Source organism: Conger conger, chromosome 7 (assembly GCF_963514075.1).
Source record: "Conger conger chromosome 7, fConCon1.1, whole genome shotgun sequence".
Classification (NCBI taxonomy): Eukaryota; Metazoa; Chordata; class Actinopteri; order Anguilliformes; family Congridae; genus Conger; species Conger conger.
This window is the reverse complement of record NC_083766.1, coordinates 21,691,469-21,716,033: the sequence shown is the minus strand read 5'-3', so window position 1 is coordinate 21,716,033 and position 24,565 is coordinate 21,691,469. Positions and strand designations below refer to the sequence as shown.

The 24,565-nt window shown below is 40.1% G+C and overlaps 3 protein-coding genes across 5 annotated transcripts; all 3 read right to left on the bottom strand.

Annotated features, from left to right (window-relative positions):
* Nucleotides 1–472: 472 nt before the first annotated feature.
* LOC133134064 (T-cell surface antigen CD2-like) lies at nt 473–10,386 on the bottom strand. 2 transcript variants are annotated; one of them, XM_061250459.1, is made up of 8 exons: nt 10,254–10,386; nt 9,864–10,154; nt 9,157–9,405; nt 2,974–3,078; nt 2,287–2,358; nt 2,094–2,165; nt 1,901–1,972; nt 473–1,203 (listed from the first exon to the last, which is right to left on the bottom strand). In XM_061250459.1, exons 1-8 carry the CDS (start codon nt 10,339–10,341, stop codon nt 1,193–1,195), a joined length of 960 nt encoding a protein of 319 aa, XP_061106443.1. In that variant the 5' UTR covers nt 10,342–10,386; the 3' UTR covers nt 473–1,192. The 2 variants fall into 2 exon arrangements, with proteins under 2 accessions (XP_061106443.1, XP_061106444.1); XM_061250460.1 differs by lacking the exon at nt 2,094–2,165.
* A 2,179-nt stretch (nt 10,387–12,565) lies between these two features.
* On the bottom strand, nt 12,566–17,160 carry LOC133133835 (uncharacterized). Of its 2 annotated transcripts, none has more exons than XR_009709216.1 (6): nt 17,025–17,160; nt 16,015–16,265; nt 15,081–15,335; nt 14,215–14,427; nt 13,371–13,484; nt 12,566–13,283 (listed from the first exon to the last, which is right to left on the bottom strand). XR_009709216.1 is itself a non-coding variant. In XM_061250076.1 (6 exons), the coding sequence occupies exons 1-6, from the start codon at nt 17,119–17,121 to the stop codon at nt 13,225–13,227; spliced, it is 1,053 nt and encodes a 350-aa protein (XP_061106060.1). In that variant the 5' UTR covers nt 17,122–17,160; the 3' UTR covers nt 12,566–13,224. The 2 variants fall into 2 exon arrangements, 1 of the variants encoding a protein (XP_061106060.1); XM_061250076.1 differs by having other exon boundaries at nt 15,951–16,265.
* A 1,742-nt stretch (nt 17,161–18,902) lies between these two features.
* Nucleotides 18,903–22,763, bottom strand: LOC133133916 (uncharacterized). The gene is made up of 6 exons (XM_061250210.1): nt 22,632–22,763; nt 21,555–21,872; nt 20,715–20,969; nt 20,205–20,258; nt 19,760–19,873; nt 18,903–19,669 (listed from the first exon to the last, which is right to left on the bottom strand). The coding sequence occupies exons 1-6, from the start codon at nt 22,726–22,728 to the stop codon at nt 19,425–19,427; spliced, it is 1,083 nt and encodes a 360-aa protein (XP_061106194.1). The 5' UTR covers nt 22,729–22,763; the 3' UTR covers nt 18,903–19,424.
* Between the last annotated feature and the right edge of the window lie 1,802 nt (nt 22,764–24,565).

Here is a 24,565-nt window from a genome sequence, read left to right as displayed (position 1 = left end):
CAGTTAATAAAATGGGAAAGCTGGTAATTTCTTGTAATTTCTGTGCATTACAAAGCTGTATTTCAATTATGAAATGGTGACAGTTCACTTTAACTTTTTGCCAGAAAGCCTTTAACTACCATAGGCATGATATAATATCTGCCATAACCAGCCATGACAGTGTCTTTCAGCTTCTGAAGAAATAACATGGCACTCTCATAAAGCATGTGGTAATAAACATGATGATACACAATGCCATAATAGCTTATGTCATAAACTAAACTATGTTAACTAGTGAGAAAGTACCTTATGCCACCTTTCATAAAACATGGTTATGACACTGATATCATAACACAGCATACTGTACGTAATATAAGCAAAGGTGCAAGTGACTTGAGAAGAACACATGAAGTAGAAAATGACTTTATTATTGGGACAGCCACAATACGATCCGCACAGTTGTTGGGCCCTTGAGCAAGGCCCTTAATCCCACATTGCTCCAAAAACATTTCCAAAGGGAGACAGGACAATTATCGCCAGAGATTTCAGGCCCAATAAAATAGCTAGCTAGTCCACCTCAGCCCACCCCATCCCTGACAATCATGGCCCCTGTCCATTAGGGCCCTTGTCAGTCACAGTCCTTTGAATACATGGTTAATTTTTTGGTACAATATCAAGCTGCATTCTGAATTGTTATTATTATGTTGCTTGGTAAGAATAAATTAATATCTGATATCTGATGAAGCTGCAGTAAGGTGTTCTGTCATCAGGCATTAATTAATTCAATTAATGTTATATTAATTGAATTAAAACTATATACACATAACACAGATGAGAATTATACATGTTGCTGTTTGTTAATTGGCGATTCAGCCAGTTAGAGGTACAATGATGCAATCTGACAGTATATTAACATATTTCACCATCTTAATTACAGTGTACTCTGAAAATACAGTATTTTCACACACAGTTTCACACACATACGGTGTTTAGAGCTCCAGAACCCCGTTTGAAGCCTCTGTTCTGATTTGTCAACAGAAGCTCATTACTCAGGTGTAGTTACAGGCCCTAAACATAAACACAAATATTTTGGGAGCTCCACACCCCAGCACTCATGTCCTGTGAATGTTCAGCCTTCAAATCTCACACACACGCACACACACTTTTCACAACACACACACATCCAGTCTCTGGTTCCAGCTCCAGCGTGTGTTCATTTGCATCCTCCATTAAGTTGAGGGAGGGAGGGAGAGGGAGAGGGAGAGGGAGAGAGAGAGAGAGAGGGATCAGATTTTAATGATTATTATTTTAATCAATGTTGAATGTAATATTGTTATAATAAATACTATATTTAGAGTCAAACTTTAAATATATATTATTAACGATTCATCAGTACGTGTTTACCAAGTGCCATTAATGTAATGGAATCAGTTATGTAATAATAAGAATAATAATCATAATCATAATCATAACAAGAATAAATTATCCTCAGGTATATTAAATGGTATTATAACATGACTTTGCGGGATACTCAATGCTAATTGGTTGGAACAAAAACCAGGCCTTTGAGGACTGAAGTTGTGCACCCCTGCTCTAGCCATATACATCCAGAAATGTCCCTTTAACAAGACACATTCACCAAAAAAAGTTCAATGTTCCATTTCATTATTGAAACATTAGATTCATTCATTAATTCAGCACAATTAAAATTGTCATCAGTTAATGTGGTTGTAATATGCATGTCAGGTAATACAGAGCCAAGGCTTGTGTTGAAACCATTGTTCCACTTTTTTTGACTCACTTGTTGCCCATTATCCATTGCATAATGATTCACATGATGAGGAGGATGGTAGAGTTGCTGATTACAAATTGGGGGCAAAAAAGTAAAATGTAAAAAAATAAATTCTCCAGAATTCATTACCATAATCAGAGACATCTTGGTCAGGAGGAGAAGCAGTTTTCTTGTGCATTACAACATAGCAATTTTCTGCATCTGAAACCAACGATAGATTCAGTTGAATTCATATGATGATGACAATGGCACAATTAATGATTCCGATTGGGTGCCCCCTAAAAAGGCATAAGAAACGCATAAATCCCCCAGAATTCATTACCTTGTTTGGAGCTGCTGTGTACAGGAGGAGGAGCAGTTTTCTTGTGCATTACAACATAGCAATTTTCTGCATCTGAAACCAACGACAGATTCAGATGAATTCATATGATGATGACAATGGCACAATTGATGATTCCGATTGGGTGCCCCCTAAAAAGGCATAAGAAACGGATAAATCCCCCAGAATTCATTACCATGTTTGGAGCTGCCGTGTACAGGAGGAGGAGCAGTTTTCTTGTGCATTACAACATAAAAGTTTTCTGCATCTGAAACCAAGCATAGATTAGACATAATAACGACTTTATATCGACATGCATAAACTCATGCTTCCCCACACCCAATATAACACAAAGTACACACTCTGCCTGACCACTTTTTACTGACAAAGACAGACATGCACACACACGCTCATTTCACAGTGAGTGAACACTACTGACACACATGCTCATTTCACAGTGAGTGAACACTACTGATACACACACATGAACAGGCACGTCATAGCACCACGTACAGCTTACTATGTACGCTCACTTACTTCCATTCATCTATGCCTGTTTAATCTCTACAATGTAAACACACATACGTATATCTGATTAGCAGTAGCAGATTTCTCCTCCTCTGGCATAATTCGATTCCCATTCTATCAATATGTTTATTTTATAAATTATCTCTTTAATTTATACTGTACTGCATTTAATCTGGGTTGGCTTTTATGTTAGAATTCAGGGTGGGCATTTGCAGTGTCTCTGACAGCACAGGACTTACTCTAGGTGCAATATCGCGTTCCATCTAGTTGTGACGAAGCACAGAGGTAGTTGTGAGGTAGTTGTAAGATATTGTGTCTGGATGTGAGGTGATGTATTTCATGTATTTGCTCTTACCTTTCCTGGACACATGTGTGTGTTTTTTCTTCAGCACCAGTATGGCGATGGCCAGCACTGGCAGAGCCAGGAATAGTCCCAGAGCCATTAGTGGTGCAAGGCGAGCTGGGGGAGGGAAATAATACAATGTCAGACCAAAACCGCATGATAAGGTAAGATAAGGTAAGGTGTGTGTGTGCACCTGCATGTGTGTGTGTGTGAGTGTGAGCACCTGCATGTGTGTGTGTGTGCACCTGCATGTGTGTGTGTGTGTGTGTGTGTGTGTGTGTGTGTGAGTGTGAGTGTGTGCACCTGCATGTGTGTGTGAGTGTGTGCACCTGCATGTGTGTGTGTGTGTGTGTGTGTGTGTGTGTGTGTGGGTGCAGAGTGTTTCCCAATAGCCGGCTGCCAGCTAAATGGCCAACTACCCACGTGTAGTTGGCCGGCTACTCTACGATAGTTAGCCTACTTGTTGTGTCTGCATTGCACGGATCTTGAGTGTCTATAATACTACTGATTAGCCTAACGGTGGCGCTATTAGAAAAGTGTGAATCCAATATTATGACATGCGGAGTAAACAGACATGTGGATGATTACGAGTGTAATGGAGAATGCAGATGGCTAGATAAAGCTGATACGTTCTGTGCCGTAGTGTAGAGTACTGCTAACAACACCACAAATTGGCGACGAGGTTGCTGATTGAAGAAGGAGGAGAAGTTACTTTCACTGAATCCTCCGTCTCCATTCCTTGAATGTCCGGGTGAGCCGAAGGTGGCTTTCGACTCGTGGCTAAAGTTGTTCAACAACTATTTGCTTGCAATTTGAGCACATTATTTCCCAGCTGCGCGTAAGAGAGTGTTGTTAATCCATTGCATTGGTTCGGAAGGACAACGGATTTACAACACATTGCCGGTTCCAAATGAAACATACGAAGCAAGCGTACAGGCGCTGAAACATTTTTTCTCACCGAAATTGAATGTGTCAGAACGATACCGGTTCAGACAGAGTGCAAAATTTAAATTAAAAAAAAGTTCATTTTTCTAAAGTTTCAAATCTGCTTCTAAATTTGTGAATGAAGGGCAATTACCAGAAGTGACTGCTTACAATTGGTAACAATGCAACTGATGGTGGCATCCTCATGGGACATTTTACAGTTTCACCGAAACAGTCTCATACAATGGAAATTATGGTTGATACAGGGTCTGGCGCATCCATATTACCGCTGCATATTTACAATGATTACTTCAGCTCGTGTGTTCTCAGCCCACCAGTTGCTGAACTACTCCAATGGACGCATTCCAGTTTATTGATGCCGGAGAGCCAAATAAGCTACTGTGGGAAGTCTGTCATGGGTGAGTTCAACATCGTGCAACAAGGTACACCACTCATTGGACGTCACCTTTCCAAAGCATTCGACATTGAAATAAAGGGGAATCGTTTGATTGAACCTACTAAACAATGTGCAATGCTTCAAAAATCCAATCAGTCGAGACTGCCATCTAGTGGTGCAAATGAGAACTGTGAAATTGGCTGTGCCAGAAACTGTCCACGAAGTCAAAATTAACCCTGATGTAAAACCAATTCAACTGAAATTTTTAGCGTCCACCAGTTTCAGTATGTGATGCGGTGTCAGATGAGTTAAGAAAATGAGAAGAAAAAAATGGAATCATTGGAAGAATTGATTCTGCTCCAAACTGTTTCTAGAGGATGATGGTGATGATTTTGAAACGGCTTGATGGTGTACAATGATACCTGGATGATCTCATAGTCCATGGTGCAACAGAAGACCAGCACAATGCTAACCTCAATCCTCAAACCTCAAACAGGATTAATGAGTCCGGTCTAAAGCTGAACCTGGAAAAGTGTAACTTCCGACACACTACGATGACGTTCCTGGGACACAGACTGTCGGCAGAGGGCCTGCACCCAGACAACACTCACATCAATACTGATGCTCCAACACTACCCTCCTTTCTGGGGCTGAATGCATGGTATAGTAAGTTTGTTCCAAACTATGCTACACTAGTTGAACCTCTCAGAGCCATGCTGTGCAAAGAGTACATTTCAATTGTCTGCCCTACCCTTTCTCACCCCGACCCTTACTCTTACTCGACCCAGCTCCTGGTCCAAGCGATGGTTCTGTCCCGCCTGGACTACTGCAATTCCCTCTTGGCTGGCCTCCCAGCGTCCGCCATCAGACGCCTCCAACTCATCCAGAATGCAGCAGCTCGTCTGGTCTTCAACCTTCCCAAATACTCACACGTCACCCCCCTGCTTACTTCCCTCCACTGGCTGCCTGTCATGGCTCGCATCAAATTCAAAACATTGGTGCTAGCCTTCCAAGCAGTTAAAGGGTCTTCCCCAGCTTATCTTCAAAAAATCATCAGACCCTACACCCCTGCCAGACCTCTTCGTTCAGCCTCCACAGGCCGCTTGGCACCTCCCCCTCTCAGAACCTCCACCTCACGCTCACGACTACTGTCTGTTCTGGCTCCACGGTGGTGGAACGAACTCCCCGTTGAGGTCAGAACTATAGAATCTCTCCCCACCTTCAAGCGCAAGCTGAAGACACACCTCTTCAAGCAGCACCTCTCCCCATCCCTCCCTACCTCCCTGTGAACCTTAATTGTTGTCTCTGTGACTTGCTTTGTGTATCGGTATTTTTAGTTGGCTAGGTAAGCAGTGTTTGGATAGTTAACTTTGGTGACTTTTGCTCTGTTTGTTTGTTTGTTTGTTCAAAAAAAAAAAAAAAAAGGCCCTTGTCCTTATCTTTGTTGTACAGGTAGCAGTTGAAATTGTACTTACCTCTAGGGTCTTTCAGCGAACTTATCCTTGGTTATGGGTATGCACTTTGTTGTACGTCGCTCTGGATAAGAGCGTCTGCCAAATGCCAATAATGTAATGTAATGTAATGTAATGTAATGTCTGATGCTGCGCAAGTTAGCTTCGACAAAGTCAAGAAAGCATTAGTAAACAGTCCTGCACTTTCACCATTCAACCCAAGTTCAACCCGAGATGAGTCTTCAGTCTGCGTTTGAGAGTGGTTAGAGACTCTGCTGTTGTGACATCCACAGGAAGGTCATTCCATCACTGTGGGGCCAGAACAGACAGCAGTAATGAAGTACAGGTGCAGTGAGGGGGAGGTACCAGGCGTCCCAAAGTCACGGAACGGAGGGGTCTTGCTGGTGTATACGTCTTGATGGGTGATTGAATATATATGGGGGCTGATCCCTTAACTGCCTGGTACGTGAGCACCAAAGTTTTAAATTTGATGTGAGCCATAACAGGCAGCCAGTGGAGGTTGCTGAGTAGTGGGGTGACATGTCAATGTCTGGGAACATTGAATACCAGACGGGCTGCGGCGTTCTGGATCAACAATATACATAAACCAAAAATCATTTGATCATTGAACCAAATCACTTGTTCACAATGACTCAACTTAACTTTCAAAGTATTAGCATTTCAAAATGAAATACACATTACATTTGAAAATACCTGTGTTTTCATTCATTACATCTCAATTCAATGCATCTAACTACCAATGTATGTTTTCATTCGCCTACTTTTGTAATTTTTTGGTCAGATGTGAAATAGGTTCGATGTCGCCCTGCTAGCGCCAGCACAGGGGATATGTATCGACCACCAGTTCTGGTCTTTCTGAAAGTGGAGCCACTCTAAGCCATAAAAGGCGTCCATGAAACTATGATCATTTTGCTCTCTAAAAATAAGTAGGCCTAAATGATCATTTTGTAAGCGCCCGCTTCCCCAAGTTCTGTTCGGATATGATTCGTATGGTTCATATGAGTCTGACCTACTGACTGTTGCCATATTATTGTAGCTGAGTTTGTGCTGAAAACAAAGATATGAAACACTTTGGAAATAATGTCTTTCCATCCATTACAATGCATCTAACTACCAATGTATCCAACTACTAAAAATTATAAGTGTAACATTACTCCGAAAGCATAGTTTTACTTTTACTAAACAGATTACTTGTAACAACATTCCATGTTTAGATCATGAATGGTCAAATGACTGATGATTGATTTTATCAAGTGGTAAGAACAGGAGTAAGGATGTGTATCCACCTGCAACAACATAGCGACAACATGGAGCAGTCAGATGGTCCATGTTAGAATAGAGATCAAGCAGTAAGAGGAGGAGGAAGAGGAGGTGGAGGTGGTCAACGGAATGGCAGATGACAAGTACTCCTTCAGAGAGGTGGCCTTGTTTCTCGTCATAGAGGTGGGGGGGTCGTCGTGGTAGAGGACAGTGTCTTTCACTGCAGTTCAGAATTTTTTCCCACTTTGTACCTATAGTAATTTTGTTGCTATGATTACATGTTTAAAAATTCACTTTTTCAAAACTCTCTGCACCAACATGCAGCTTGTTAGTTCATTTAATTCACAAAATGGATCAAAACTACCAAACCACTGCGAACATGTCTCAAAGGAAAAACACTAGCACTAGAATTTTTTGTGTCAATCATAGAACAATTATGTAAAAACACTAACAATCAGGGGCATTACAGTCAATGACAATCAAAGCAATGAACAAATAATTCAGTTTGATCCACATACAGTGCTCTTGTGCTATGTAATGTTTCTGTATTTGTGCTGTATGTTTTCATGTTTATTCTTGTTTATGATTCATTTCCCATAGTACCTGGTTTATGTTTTCCCATTACAGTTCTCTATGTTCCTTCCCTGTTATGTCTACGTCTGAATGTTATCAGTCTAGTCACTCCCCTGTCTGCGTGCCCCACTATTCGGGTGGTTACGGTAGTTTTTCGGGGTTCAACATTTTTTCTAAAACTCGCGATTCTTACTTCCTGCTTTTTCTTGATAGTTAAATGTTGTAAAGCACGATTCTACTACTACTAATCTAGGTTTTGTACAGTACTAATCCGATTAATACACTTACTGTCTGTCTAACTAACTAACTAACAATCACTTTTATTGGGTAGTTTAGAAATATTCACGAAACTAACTCACTAACGCTATCTCTTAGTATTTCTGCACTGTTCTATAACTCCGCCTCCCTATGCTATCCCTGATTACTCGTTTAGTTTCAGCGAAGTGTTCGCACCTGTCTCTAACTATCACTACGTCTTCTAACTATGCAAATGTCTACTCCCTAATCCGGAGCCGTATGTTTTGCATGTTTTGTTTCGTGCATCCAGTCCGCGTTTTCGTCTCCCTCCCGTTATTATGTTATTACCCTATTGTGTTTCCCCACCTGTTGTCCATTTGTTTAGCCCACCTTTTCCTCTGCCCCGCCTAGATTGTCACCTTCCCTCTTGTATTTAAACCTCAGTCTCAGTATGCTTCGTTGTCAGAACGTTGCTCTTGATAAGTGCCGATTGTTTGTAAGCCTTGTTATAGAGATTCTTGAAAGACACCCCTTTGCCTTGACTTCGACTTTGCTTTTGCCCTGCTGTACCTTTGCCCTGTGATTTTCTGGATTTTGACCTCTCGCTTGTTTTTTCGACTATTCTTTTGCTTTTCGTTTTTGGCTGTGTTTTGGATCTCTTGGCTTGTGACTACTGGACATTAAAACTACTCTTTTGGATTATCCTGTGGTCTGCGTCTGGGTTCCCTGGACCGTACATAACATGCTAACTGGAAAGTTCTAAAAAAAGTTATAAAAAGTATCAAAAAAGGCTTGTTTGCAAAAATTGTGAAACAAGCCCACAGTATATTATAATGATATATGTGTGTGTGTGTGTGTGTGTGTGTTTCCACAATTCCCTTTATTTAGTACCACAAAAAGACTATATTGATATCAAGTATTGTAAAGTATTGTAAAAACAACTAAACAGTGAATCTGGGGGAACCAGGGGACATCTGAACCCCCCTGGCCAGCTATTTTTTCCTCTTTGGCCTACTACTTACTACTACTAGTTGGGGAACTCTGTTTGTGTGCGTGTGCGTGTGCATGTGTGTGTATGTGTGTGCGTGCACATGTGTGTGTGTGCATATGTGTGTGTGAGTGTGTGTATATGCATGTGGGTGTGCACTTGCATGTGTGTGTGTGTGTGTGTGTGTGTGTGTGTGTTTAAATTGAGTGAATCAATGAGTGAGTGAGTGCCAAAGGGGCATTTCTAGGTCTGTTTCCCTCTCTTACAAACCTGCTGTGGCCAACTTAAATTCCTAACTCAAATGCATGTGCTCAGCCCAATTTTGGGTTGAAGATAACACTCACCCCTGCAGGTCCTGCTGATGGGCAGACTGGAATTTTGGCTGACCTCATTGCTTGCCACACAGACCACGTGCCCTGGCGTTTGCCACTGCAGATAGAGACTGTGTTTGTCGGCCATGGCGTTATCCAGTGTGTAATTGGGCGAAACGGTCCAGCGAATGGTAACCTGGTCCCAAGTCTGCAGGGAGCAGGTCAGTTTAACCCACCCACCGACCGTACAGGAAGAGTGCACGAGTGGCGTGGAGATGTCATCTGGGGCAAAACATTTATGGTCAAATGTTACTGGAGTACCAGAGTGGTCCAAAGTGGCTCATAAATCCATCATGTAAGAATATAATTTCACTGAAGAAGAAGAAGAAGTGCACACCAAGGTTGCTATGACACCACACTCATATCATTACGCTGATCTTGGTCAATACCATCATATGCACACCCCCCCAACCAGGAAGCATATTAACTGATCCTCTGCAGCCTTACTCTGGTCTCTCTAATACTATTATGACTATGTATTTAATATGTAAATGTGAGGGTTTCACTTTTTGAAGGAGATTTACTTGAATGTAGGCACAATATTGAGAAGCCAGACTGTACAAACAGGTGTTTTACTGAGCCTGACATTTGCTATTGTCATGTTTCTGAAGACAGATTTCATTGAAGCAGTGCATTGTAATGGGGAACTATTCTTTCTCTCTGAAATAATGCATTCTTACCTTGAACTATGAGCCGAATTGTTCTTGCAGCTATATTATTTCCATCTTTGTTAAATAAATCCATTGTATAAATCCCAGCATCATTCTTGTTCGTACTGATCATTGTTAAAGAGCCGTTGGGAAAAATCTTGCATCGACTTTCACATTGCAAACGACCATTTATTAATTTTCCTACAGGTCTGTGTTGAGTTTTCCATCTCACTTCATAGAAATTTCCGTGAAGCTTTGTTGGGTGTAGAAAAAACGGATTTCCAACTTTTCCAACAACTCTCTCTGAGTCACCTGCATTAACTACGGGGAAGAAATAGGAAATATTATTTATGAAATTAATTAAGCCAGTTCATATTCATGTGAACACAATTTTTCTTTTTGCGTTTTAAAGTGACTTACTTTTTCCAATGCAAATGAAAAGAAGTACAATCCACAGTGGAACTTTCCCACTGGACAGAAAGATCCCAGGTGCACAGACTGCACACATGCTTTTGTAGATTTGCAGTATTTGAGTTGGGGCTGTTGGGACATCAGCAGCAGAGTTGCCTGTGGTGCACAGTGATATCAGCATCGTCTTACGTGATGCTACTTCCTGTTTTCAGAAGGTGGGAGATTGAGGTAATGTTGGGGAGGCTATAACTCCAGCCACTCATTGTCCAGTAGATTATTAGTTGCATGTTCTTAATTTGAAAAGTAAACAAATTAACTTTGTCATTGAGTAAACTGACGAAGGGGCTTCTATAAATTTCAGAAATTGACCCTGAAATGAGATTGAGTTGAGATTCTTTAAGAAAGCTCCTAGCTGTGGACGGTTTAGCATTTAGTGCAGGAGGGGGGTGTGGTGGTTTACCTCTGTAGAGATAGCAAAAAAGGGATGTAAAGCTTCTGCCTTGTAGCTCAACCTCTTTCCTTGTACCATCTCTTTAATTAGTTTCATTTTTATTTCCTCATTGATGGAGGATGTGAAGCTAAACAAGTAGAATCCAATGTTGCTATTTCAAACACACTTCATATCTGTCCCATCCTTATCTTTATCTCAGTCCTCAGTCTATCCACAGTGACCAAGCTTGGCCAGTTTCCGTAATAGTCCCTCATCTGCAGATCATAGATCTATTTTTACTCATCGGTGTTAATTATTGAAAATAATGTTAATAGATTAAGTAATTGGGGGGTTGACTTTTTAATCATATTCATTGCTCAATTAAATGCATTTGTGCAATGTAATATTCTTTAACTGTAAAGTTTGCTGAACAAAATAATGCATTGCTCTAAGAAATGCTCATACAAAACCAGGCTTGTTTCCATGGTGGAGCCAGCTAGACCAGGCCCATTAAAATCTCTTCATTTACCCACCACTGTTTTAGGACTTACTGTTCAGGGGTGGGCTTCCCGAAAGACTGTGGCAAGTAACCCTAAAACAGCGGTAGCTTCATGCCAGGTTATTCAGGAAGTATTCAGGAAGTATTCAGGAAGTAACTAATAATAAATAATTTGTCATTTAGCTGACAGTTTTACCCACAGTGACTTACAGCTGATTAGACTAAGGGGGCAGTCCCCCCAGGAGCAATGTGGGGTTAAGGGCCTTGCTCAAGGGCCCAACAGCTGTGGAGCCACACCGGGGTTTTAACCACCACTCTTCTGCATCCCAGTCACATGCCTCAGCCACTAGGGTACAGATTGCCCTGAAAAAGCAGAAGAACAGACAGTCTCACGCAGAGAGCCCCACATTACACGGCGAGACCGCAGGCGACGCCCAAACCCGGGGCTTTTCTCTTCCGCAACTCTTCAGAGACTGCCGTCAGTCAGTTGGGCACTGCCGGTTTGCTTGGTAAATGCTGCACGTGAAAAGACTTCCTCTGACTCATATCTGTACAGAGCTTGGCTTGTGGGCTATAGTTTGTCCTCGTGTGTTCTTTAGAGGAGTGCTTGGCTGTAGATTAAATTTGATGTAAAAATGGGGGTTGAGGCAGTTTCCAGTGACCTATGAGGCTGTGAGATTTCCAACATCCCTGTCCCTCACCCCTAGTCTGTCAGGCTCTCAGCTTCAGTGTGGAACTGCTCTGTTCCCTGTGAACTCTTAGTCATCCAACCCACATCTCCCTGTGCAGTCAAACAGAAACCATCTTAACACCTATAAAACTGCCAAATGTTCCTTGGAACAATGTTTTGCCTATGGCCTAGATGTCACCACCACCATCATCATCATCATCATCATTTCCATACTTTTAATGATCTGTTATTCTTATCATATTTCCCCTGATAGCGTATGTCTGCAATAAAAATATATTATTAATATTTATTATTATTTTCATTATTTTAGTTTTATGTGTGATGCCATAGAGAACACTTAATAAAGTTCCCAGAGAACCTTCCAACTGGCATCTTAGTTATTTGTTAGTGAAACATTATTATTAAAATGTATTTAAACAGGAAGTCTCATTGGGATCCAGAATCTCTTTTTCAAGAGAGAACTGGCCAAGGTAGCAGCAGCCAATATAATATACAATATACAATATTCAATAAACAATACAAATACTATAACATATGAAACATCCAGCAAAAATATATATAAAATGTAGGTATCGTCTTCATCATGCAAGGCATTTACATGTTTTAGTTACAATGGTATGTACGGTGCTTTTAAAATCAGCCATAGATATTAAACACTTTCATTTGAATTCTTTTTGTAAATAGTTCCATGGACCATGGTGCATAATAACTCAAACTTTATTAGCTGTAATAGCATGTACTCACATAGTGGCAAACAGGTACATTACCATGATCTACTACTGAGCTGTTTTTTTTACTGATGTTTAACTTGCCCTCCTCACAACAGCACTTGTATTATTACAATATGTACATTATGGAATTTAGTATATCAAAAGGTGAATTTATTCTGATTGTATTTTGAGAAATCTATACTGCTGCTCTTCTGAATTAGATGCACTAATATTGGTCTTTGTAGATCATATTATCAGACCTGCTGTTTCAATATTTACATTAATTATCAGAAAGCATTGTAAAAGCAGCATATACAAATTGGACTAAAATATACATCATAGTTGTACACCGGCAACATCTGATAATGCATATTATAACTATTCTTATGTAATGAGTGAATGTCATTTCAATGGTAGGTCACACATACAACATTAAAAGAAGAAAACTAAAACAACTGTCCATGCTCATTGTCACTTCCTGTTTTCATTGGCTCATTCTGTGTATGTCATCTGCTCTGTAATTGGCCGTTTTTCTTTTCTGGTGTACACGGCATCCTCTTGGCCATGGGCTCTCCCCTCCGAGTGTTCAGGTCTGTCGTGAACTTTAATTTACCTGAAAATCAACCTAGGCTCCGGCACTTTCTCCAGCCCTAGGCCTTACTGAGGTATATGACCTCAGTGTAGACCAGCTCCTGAGTGTTTTTGTCACCTGTGGACAGAGAGACAGGGTGTTACTGGCAGGAGGGATGGCTTTTAGAAGTAGTCCGTTATTATCATTTCGGGACACCACACAAACCTTCAGCTGTGACCCCAGTTCTGTTTCTCTTTCGTTTGAGACAGTATGTTGTTGTTGTCAGTGCAAAAACTGTGATGACAGCACAGATAGCTACAGACACTGTGACAATTCCCACTGTGAAGAAATAAAGAGGAACTGAAATTCTTTGAAAATAAATACATATATTGAAGAGCAAGAAAAAGAATGAGATTGAGAATTAAGCCTTGCGATATAAGAACTGCTTTTGGAAGTTAAGAATAGGAATAAGGTGTCTCATTTGCTGAACGCAAGAGTAAGCAATGCGTTGAAAATTCATGTTAAAAAAACTCAAAAATGCTCAATTTAATCAAGTACAATTATCTCTTTCTACAACTCAACTGTGTCCATGCAAGCAGATATTTTTGGCACATTGATTGAGAGGTTCCGTTCAGAGACCCAAGTGCAGACCAAGGGATAATCAGAAAAACATTGTTTATTTCAGTCCGAGGGTCAAAGCCAGGTAATCCAATAAACACAATGCCAAATCGAGTTGCAAAAGAATCGTGAGTAAACAGTCCAAGGTCAAAAATCCAGATGAGCAGAAAGGCAATAGTACAAAAGTGCAAAGCAAGAGAGATGTTGAAAAGAGTGGAGATCAAAAATCTGAATAGCAAACTAATCAAAAGGCTCAGGCAAACTCGAAATCAGGCAAAGGGGTATCTCAGCAATCTCTAATAAACAGGCTTACAAATAATCAGCACTGACAACATTCTGACAAAGAATACAACTGAGACCAGGGTATAAATAGACAGAGGAATAAGACAAACTAGGCGGGGCATGAGAGTGAGGATGATCTAACAAATATACATCAGGTGAAATATCTTACCAAAGGTTGCTGCTTTATCTGAATGCTGGTTTATGTTTTCCTCATTTCCCAGATCTGGAGAGAGAGATGTGATGCTACAGACTGCAGATATATTCTCTCTCTCACCAACAGAGCTGAAATCCTGTCTGATGATCAACAGAGACTGAAAGGTTTCTGTGGCTCTCACGCTCACTGCAACCTCTGCCCCGTTTGGCCAAGTGCAGATTCGAGGCGCTGTGGGGAGAAACACAGGTTCACGAGTTTGCTGCAGAGATGCCCGCCTCTCATAAAACAGACAGCAGATCCAAGAAAGTGCTTTTTTCCTCCCCATATTTCTGTTTGGGGAGTCCCGAAAAGTAATATTATTTTATCTAGTGGGAACAAGATAATTATCTTGTGCCAATAATTGTGAAGATTGAAAATTGAAGACATTTTACACTGGTTGTGTACAGTTTATGTCAATAACTAGCTAGAACTGATGAAGATCAACTATGGGTTAAAAATGTTGTTGGATACTAATGCAGAAGTATATTGAGTTGTGGTAAGAATTTACTAGTTTATGCATGGTCTATAATTGGAAGCCAGATAACTGTTTAATGTTGTACTTTTTGTGGTATTTGAAATTCTATAAACTTACTCTTGATAACATATCAACCATACAGCAGAACAGAAATAATAGCAGTGTAAAATATTGCTGTCACATAAATTCTAGGTTGTCAATTAGGCCTAAATTGAACAAAACATACATTGTGATATCCGGTATATCTCCTAGTACCCGTACAAATCTGTTTCTAGCCATCTCTGTGATGATCTCAGTCCTCTGGTCCCCTTATTGGACATTTCTCTACGTCACCCCAAAATCCAGATCCCAAAGCCCGACGCCCCACCTGAGCAAGCAGACAGTTGAACCGTGGTAAATGTGCTGCTGAAATGATTCTGGACGGAGCAGGTGATGTTGCCGGACACATTCTTCCTCAGAATGACCGTGTCCATCTCTTCTGTCAGGTAGGCCAGGCCTGCATCCAGGGGCCTGTCCCTCAATGTCCAGTTGTACTCAGTAACATCGCCGTCCGAAGAACAGGACGCCCTAATTTCTCCGTGAGGTAAGCACAGCTGGGATATGATCGCTTTAGACAGGGGCGCTGTGGAAGAGGCGCGAGAACATATATTGTATTTTTATTTTGCTCCACAAATAGCTTTATTTATGTATTAATATAGTTTTTCATATTGGCCCAGTGCAATGTTTTTCCATGAACTTCATCATTTTGTTTTAATCAAAATCAATCAAAAATGGATTGATCAAATATACTTCACAAAAATATGACTATTTTCTTAGCTGAATTGTACAATATGTGTTCATGCAACTTATATGGTTGTATTGCCAACATAAAAGCTTGTCACCATAGTTTACCATTTTTAATTTACTGAACCTTGAAAGACGAGCAAACTTTTAAGTGCTATTGGAAACAATTACTTACTTTTACTTACAATTAGTGACTTGTATATATCTTACTTACTAAGATATATATACTCAGGCATCTATGCCATTAGTCATGTACTCCAGAGTACTCATTACTCATTATTTTTACTATTTTAATATTAAAACATTGAAATGCAATGCAACATACAGGTATGGCTGTTATAAATCTGATAACAAACCAAAAATGTATATTCATGTGCTAAAAAGAAGTAATAAAAATATACAACTATTATGATTATTGCCACTATTATTTTATAATTGCTCTTCTAAAGGGTACCTTGAATGATTAGTTTTATTTTGCAAGCCAACAGAAGCCATCCATCTTTATTAAAGACCTCTACCGTGTATTCCTGCGAACCATTTTTCAAAGCTCGGCCCCACTTCAATATCCCATTATAGATAGACCATGAGTGGTTGGCATGTTGAGAATGTATTATGCCATTTTTATAGTTTAGAATGTTCCTTTCTCCAGTCTTCATCTTTATTTGTACATCATTAGTGTCAATGCCCAGATGTATGATGACTGATTTCCCCAAAGCTCCGTAGCATTGGACAACGCGTTGGTGTTCAAGTCTGCACGCAGAGACCATAACTGCAAAAGATATTGTCTTATTAAAATAAGGCCAGTCTTGAACTGGCCATGGCAAAGAACATGCAGTGGGAAATCATGAAGAAAAAAGATATATAACAGTCAACATCATGTAATGTAAACTCTATCAGACATCACTACCAAAATAGACTCAATGTCTATTCTGTGTCCAGGTCATTGTCTTCAGGGTTTTCTTACATTCACCAATCCGGTTGTTGTGTTGCAATATCAGAGGTTCCCAACTCTCATACTGGAGAACCTCCATGCATGCTGGTTTTCTTTCTGACCTTACTGTCAATTCCAAGTATAAAGAGTGGTTACTTATTTCTAATTATACGTTTTAATGTACATTATACTGAGGGACAGTTTACCCTCATGAAGCCACATTATGTCAGAAACATAATGTATTTAATTAAGATTCCACAATAACCTGTGAACTTTTAATCAGTGAGACCAGTTCTTTGATTAGATTTGGAACAGCAACCAGCAAACACAGAGATTCTCCAGGACCAGGGCTGGCTTTAAAACATTACAACACAAGCATTTGACTGGTGAAAATAAGCATGAAACGGATCCGTGCGATAAGCAAAAACATGCACTGACAACAGCACTTCAGATATCCAACAATATATGGACACTGTTGATCATGGTCATGATGAACATAAACTTGATTGTAGCCTCACATACTGTCAGCCAAATAATTAACCATTACTAACATACAATTAACAATATACAATAACAGTTGTATATAGTCCTGCTCACCTTGTGACGTTGCTGTTAATACCAGTAGTGCTGCAATAAAGGCAGACATATTTTTCTTACTCATCAATTGACAGTTGTGCCTTAGACAGAAGCACATCTAGTGCGCACAGCTATGAACCAGCAGCACAGCTTACCCTTGTGAAAAAAAGATGCAGAAACAGGAGCCAAAACGTACAACTGCACTGTGAAAATCTCCACCCACAGGTGTCAAACGGCAAAAAAAAGCTTGATGAAAACATTATCTTGGAAATAAGTATTCTACCCACTTCCGCAGAACATCAAGTAGAAAATGATTTAGTTCAAGACTGAGAGCTTTGTGCAGGATGCTGAGCAGGCTCGTGCACAAATAGGGCCCAAGGGGCACTTGAGCCCCTGCCCTTTTGCCCTCAGTCAAAAAGTGCCCTTTTTTGGCTAGTGTTAATTGTATTTTATTTAATTTTTTCTTTATTTGTTATTGAAATTCTATTAAATATAAAGAGGGAAATGTATGGTAATATCAACGATAAAATACATCTCATCAACTTCAGAAGTCACCCCCCACCCTCCAACCAAATGGTATGTATAGGCAGTTTTCTAAAAACACAATGTCAAAAAGTGTATTATTGTTTGGGCATGTCGCAGTGTTTTCCCTGTTACAATAAAAGTTTCATTACTTTCCATTACATTCCATTACATTAATGGCATTTGGCAGATGCTCTTGTCCAGAGCGACATACAATTAAGTGCAAAGTACATACCCATAACCAGGGATAAGTGCGCTGAAAGACCCTAGAGGGAAGTACAATTTCAATTGCTACCTGCACAACAAAGATAAGGACCAGGGCTTATTTGATCATCGGAATTATTGTTATTATTATTATTATTTTATTTTTTTAATCAGAGTACCACAACACGCAAATGTATGAACAATGTATGAACCCCTAACCTAGCCAAACAGTGCTTACCTACCCAAATAAAACATCCTAATACACAAGTAAATATCACAGGTAAAGACAACAGTTAAGGTTTACAGGGAGGTAGGGAGGGACAGGGAGAGGTGAAGCTTGAAGAGGTGCGTCTTCAGTTTGCGCTTGAAGGTGGGAAGAGATTCTACAGTTCTGATCTCAACGGGGAGTTCATTCCACCACCATGGAGCCAGAACAGACAGTAGTTGTAGCGTGAGGTAGAAGTTCGGAGAGGGGGAGGTGCCAAGGGGCCTGTGGTGGCCGAACGAAGAGGTCTGGCAGGGGTGTAGGGTCTGATGATTTTTTGTTGGTAATCTGGAGCTGACCCCTTAACTGCTTGGAAGGCTAGCACCAAAGTTTTTAATTTGATGCAAGCCATGACAGGCAGCCAGTGGAGGGACGTAAGCAGGGGGATGACATGCGAGTGTTTGGGAAGGTTGAAGACCAGACGACCTGCTGCATTCTGAATCAGTTGGAGGGGTCTGATGGTGGACGCTGGGAGGCCAGCCAAGAGGGAGTTGCAGTAGTCCAGGCGGGACAGAACCATCGCTTGGACCAGGAGCTGGGTCGAGTAGGGGGTGAGAAAGGGGCGGATTCTCCGCATGTTGTATAGGAAGAACCTGCATGACCGGGAGTGATTCACTGACAGAGAGGAGCGCGGTCAGTGAATCGGCCCTGGAGGTACGTAGGGTTTTAATCAATCAATCGTGATTGGGGAATAAGAAGCAAAATTTTTAAAGAAAAATATATTTACTCTGATTGTATTTTGAGAAATCAATACCGCTGCTTCTCTGAATTACATGCACTAATATTGGTCTTTGTAGATTTAGATATCATCAGACCTGCTGTTTCAGTATTTATGAGAATTATCAGAAAGCATTGGAAAAGAAGCATATACTTTTGTATGTGTTTATGATCCTTGAAACAAGAGACTGTTGGAGAAGAAAGTAAAGATTTTATTTACAGTTTTCACATTTCAGATAAGAGCAATGTAAAAATTTTATGACTGGACAAAATTATCATAATTATAATTACTGCAATAATTATAATAAATGGCTTGCAGCCCAGATCACTTAATAGTCAAAAATAGGAAAAAAATAATATATATATATTTTTTGACTCTCAACGTTTTTCATAAATAGCAAGAATTATAATTATAAATGGGCAGAACATAAATTGAGTGTGTGTGTGTAGTCATGCATGTGTGTAATATTTTAAAATATTTTCAGAATATTCCATTTCAATATGGGACAGTGAACACAAATTGTACTAAAATCTACATCATAGTTGTACACCGGCAAGCTCTCATAATACATAGTATAACTATTCTTATGTAATGCGTAAATGTCATTTCAATGGTAGGTCACACATACAACATTAAAAGAAGAAAACTAAAACAACTGTACATGCTATTTGTGAGTTGCTTGCACTGTTGGTCACATCCTATTTTGATTGGCTTATGCTATGTATGTCATCTCCTCGGTAATTGGCCGTTTTTCTTTTTTTTTCTTTTTTTTAAGTCTTGTGTACACGGCATCCTCTTGGCCATGGGCTCTCCCCTCCGAGTGTCCAGGTCCATCAGGAACTTTAATTTGTCCGTAAATGACCCTTGACTCTGGCTCTTTCTCCAGCCTCCCCGCCCCCTTGGCTCTATTGAGGCATATGACCTCAGTGTAGACCAGCTCCTGAGTGTTTTTGTCACCTGTGGACAGAGAGACAGGGTGTTACTGGCAGCAGAGATGGCTTTTTTTTTAAGTAGCCCGTTATTATCGTTTAGGGACGCCACACAAACCTTCAGCTGTGACCCCAGTTCTGTTTCTCTTTTGGTTGAGACAGTATGTTGTTGTTGTCAGTGCAAAAACTGTGATGACAGCACAGATAGCTACAGACACTGTGACAATTCCCACTGTGAAGAAATAAAGAGAAACTGAAATTCTGTGCAAATAAATACATATATTGAAGAGCAAGAAAAAGAATGAGATTGAGAATTAAGCCTTGCGATATAAGAACTGCTTTTGGAAGTTAAGAATAGGAATAAGGTGTCTCGCTTGCTGAACGCAAGAGTAAGCAATGCGCCAGAAATTCATATAAAAAAAACCTCTCAAAAATGTCACATCTTGGCAAAACTATCTCGGTGGATTAATAGTGCTTGCTTTAAACTTCCCCTTTAAAGGAGACATAACTATTGTCCTCATAAAACAGTCATGGCAACAATTCACAGTGTTCCTGTCTCTTACCACATGTTGCTCCTTTATCTGAATGCTGGTTTATGTTTTCCTTGTTTCCCAGATCTGGAGAGAGAGATGTGATGCTACAGCTAAAGCCTTTTTTTGCATATTTATCAAGGGTGCCAATAATATTTGGACCCGACTGAATGTTTAAAGATTGGCTCTGCTTTGCATTATACCTTAGGGTAGCTAGAACTGATGAAGAGTTATTGGAGAGAAGCCTCTACTTTAAATTGAATCTCTGCTTTGAAAAGTACAACTAGTTTATGCATTGCCGATAACAGCAGAACAGAAATAATAGCAGTGTGAAATATTGCTGTCACAAAAATTCTAGGTTGTCAATTAGGCCAAAATTTAGCAAACCATAAATTTTGATATGCTATATATCTCCTAGTTCCTGTACAAATCGGTTAGTCTATATTTCTAGCCATCTCTGCGATGATCTCAATCCTCTGGTACCCTTATTGGACATTTCTCTACGTCACCCCAAAATTCAGATCCCTAAGCCCAACGCCCCACCTGAGCAAGCAGACAGTTGAACCGTGGTAAATGTGCTGCTGAAATGATTCTGGACGGAGCAGGTGATGTTTCCGCACACATTCTTCCTCAGAATGACCGTGTCCATCTCTTCTGTCAGGTAGGCCAGGCCTGCATCCAGGGGCCTGTCCCTCAATGTCCAGTTGTACTCAGTAACATCGCCATCCGAAGAACAGGACGCCCTGATTTCTCCGTGAGGTAAGCACAGCTGGGATATGATCGCTTTAGACAGGGGCGCTGTGGAAGAGGCGGGAGAACATATACTGTTTTTTTTATTTTGCTCCACAAATAGCTTTATGTATTTTGTTATATCGTTTTTTTTATATTGGCCCAATGCAATGTTCTTCCATGAACTTGATCATTTTGTTTTTGTATTAAAATGGATGAATCAAATATACTTCACAAAAATATGACTATTTCCTTAGCTGAATTGTACAATATGTGTTCATGCAACTTATCTCTGGTTGCATTGCCAACATAAAAGCTTGTCACCATAGTTTACCATTTGCCAAGTTCTTTTGGAAACAATTGCTTACTTTCACTAACAATTAGTTACTTGTATATATCTTAAGATATATACACTCAGGCATCTATGCCATTAGTCATGTACTCCAGAGCGGTGCAAACTCATTATTTTTACTTTTGTTATATCCCAAATTAAACATAAAAACATTGAAACACAATGCAACATACAGGTATGACTGTTATAAGTCTAATAAGAAACCAAAAATGTATATTCATGTGCTAAAAAGAAGTAATAAAAGTATAAAACTATTATGATTATTGCCACTATTATTTTATAATTGCTCTTCTAAAGGGTACCTTGAATGATGAGTTTTATTTTTCGAGACAACAGAAGCCGTCCATCCTTAGTAAAGACCTCTACCGTGTATTCCTCCGAATCATTTTTCAAAGCTCTGCCCCACTTCAATGTCCCATTATAGATAGACCATGAGTGGTTGGCATGTTGAGAATGAGCTATTATGCCATTTTTATAGGTTAGAATGTTCCTTTCTCCAGTCTTCATCTTTATTTGTACATCATTAGTGTCAATGCCCAGGTGTATGATGACTGATTTCCCCAAAGCTCCGTAGCATTGGACAACGTGTTGCTGTTCAAGTCTGCACGCAGAGACCATAACTGCAAAAGATATTGTCTAATTAAAATAAGGCCAGTCTTGAACTGGCCATGGCAAAGAACACGCAGTGGGAAATCATGTAGAAAAAAGATATATAACAGTCAACATCATGTAATGTAAACTCTATCAGACATCACTACAAAAATAGACTCAATGTCTATTCTGTGTCCAGGTCATTGTCTTCAGTGTTTTCTTACATTCACCAATCCAGTGGTTGTGTTGCAATATCAGAGGTTCCCAACTCTCATACTGGAGAACCTCCATGCATGCTGGTTTTCTTTCTGACCTTACTGTCAATTCCAAGTATAAAGAGTGGTTACTTATTTCTAATTATACGTTTTAATGTACATTATACTGAGGGACAGTTTACCCTCATGAAGCCACATTATGTCAGAAACATACTGTATTTAATTAAGATTCCACAATAACCTGTGAACTTTTAATCAGTGAGACCAGTTATTTGATTAGATTTGGAACAGCAACCAGCAAACACAGAGATTCTCCAGGACCAGGGCTGGCTTTAGAACATTACAACACAAACATTTGACTGGTGAAAATAAGAATGAAACGGATCCCTGCGATAAGCAAAAACATGCACGGACAACAGCACTTCAGATATCCAACAATATATGGACACTGTTGATCATGGTCATGATAAACATAAACTTGAATGTAGCCTCACAGACTGTCAGCCAAATAATTAACCATTACTAACATACAATTAACAATATACAATAACAGTTGTATATAGTCCTGCTCACCTTGTGACGTTGCTGTTAATACCAGTAGTGCTGCAATAAAGGCAGACATATTTTTCTTACTCATCAATTGACAGTTGTGCCTTAGACAGCAGCACATCTAGTGTGCACAGCTATGAACCAGCAGCACATCTTACACTTATGAAAAAAAGATGCAAAAGCTGAAGCCAAAACATACAACTGCAGTGTGAAAATCTCCACCCACAGGTGTCAAACGGCAAAAAAGAGCTTGATGAAAACATTATCTTGGAAATAACTATTCTACCCACTTCCGCAGAACATCAAGTAGAAAATGATTTAGTTCAAGACAGAGAGCTTTGTGCAGGATGCTGAGCAGGCTCGTGCACAAATAGGGCCCAAGGGGCACTTGAGCCCCTGCCCTTTTGCCCTCAGTCAAAAATTGCCCTTTTTTGGCTAGTGTTAATTGTATTTTATTTTATTTTTTCTTTATTTGTTATTGAAATTCTATTAAATATAAAGAAATGTATGGTAATATCAACGATAAAATACACCTCATCAACTTCAAAAGTAACCCCCCACCCTCCAACCAAATGGTTTTGTGTCAATTGATCAATCTTCTGACATTCCTAATACCACTCGCCATGAAAAGCACCACAGTCCCAGCCCAAGTTCGGTTACGGTGAATGATATCATTCAGGTCGTCATTGTTTTCATTGTTAAACCATGATTAAACAACACTTACTTGCGTTTTGTGTTATATATCCGTTAAGAATCTATGACGTAGGTCAGTAGGACTTACCAGTTGCCACATTGACGCTGTAATATCTTCATTACTAGCCTTGGTACTCGCGAGCATGCAAGTTAATCTTTAATTTTCATTAAAATGACTTTGTCTCCGTCATGCACAACTTACAAATGTGCAATTCATTACTGAAGCAGGTAGTTACATTTTGCATAGTTTGGGATTTTTTTATTTTCTGTATAGGCAGTTTTCTAAAAACATGATGTCGAAAAGTGTATTATTGTTTGGGCACGTCGCAGTGTTTTCCCTGTTACAATAAAAGTTTCATTGCATTGCATTACATTCCATTACTTTAATGACATTTGGCAGACGCTCTTGTCCAGAGCGACATACAACAAAGTGCAAAGTGCATACCCATAACCAGGGATAAGTGCACTGAAAGACCCTAGAGGGAAGTACAATTTCAATTGCTACCTGCACAACAAAGATAATGACCAGGGCCTATTTCATCATCGGAATTATTATTATTATTATTATTTATTTATTTATTTTTTAATCGTGGTACCACAACACGCAAATGTATGAACAACATGTGTCGATGAACCGCTAACCTAGCCAAACAATGCTTACCTACCCAAATAAAACATCCTAATACACAAGTAAATATCACTGTTAAAGACAACAGTTAAGGTTTACTTGAAGAGGTGCGTCTTCAGTTTGCGCTTGAAGATGGCAAGAGATTCTGCTGTTCTGACCTCCACAGGGAGTTCGTTCCAGAGATACGGGCTGAAACCTGCGTGTCAGATGGTGGGAATGAGATGAAGAATTGGGTATCGTCTGCATAGCAGTGGTAGGAAAGACCATGTGCAGTGATAACAGGGCCAAGGGAATGAGTGTAGAGAGAGAAAAGAAGTGGGCCAAGGACTGAGCCCTGGGGAACTTCTGTGGCAAGGGGCCGAGGTGTCGATACCGTACCAGCCCAGGAAAACTGGAAGGAGCGACCAGAGAGGTAGGACCCGATCCAGCTGTGCCACAGATCCTCGTTGCTGACAGGGAGGACAGGAGGATGGAGTGATCCACAGTGTCAAAGGCAGCAGAGAGATCTAGAAGAATGAGGACAGAGGAGAGGGAGGCTGCTCGTGCGACATGGAGTGATTCACTGACAGAGAGGAGCGCGGTCTCTGTCGAGTGGTCAGGTCTGAAGCCAGACTGGTGGGGGTCTAGCAGGTTGTTT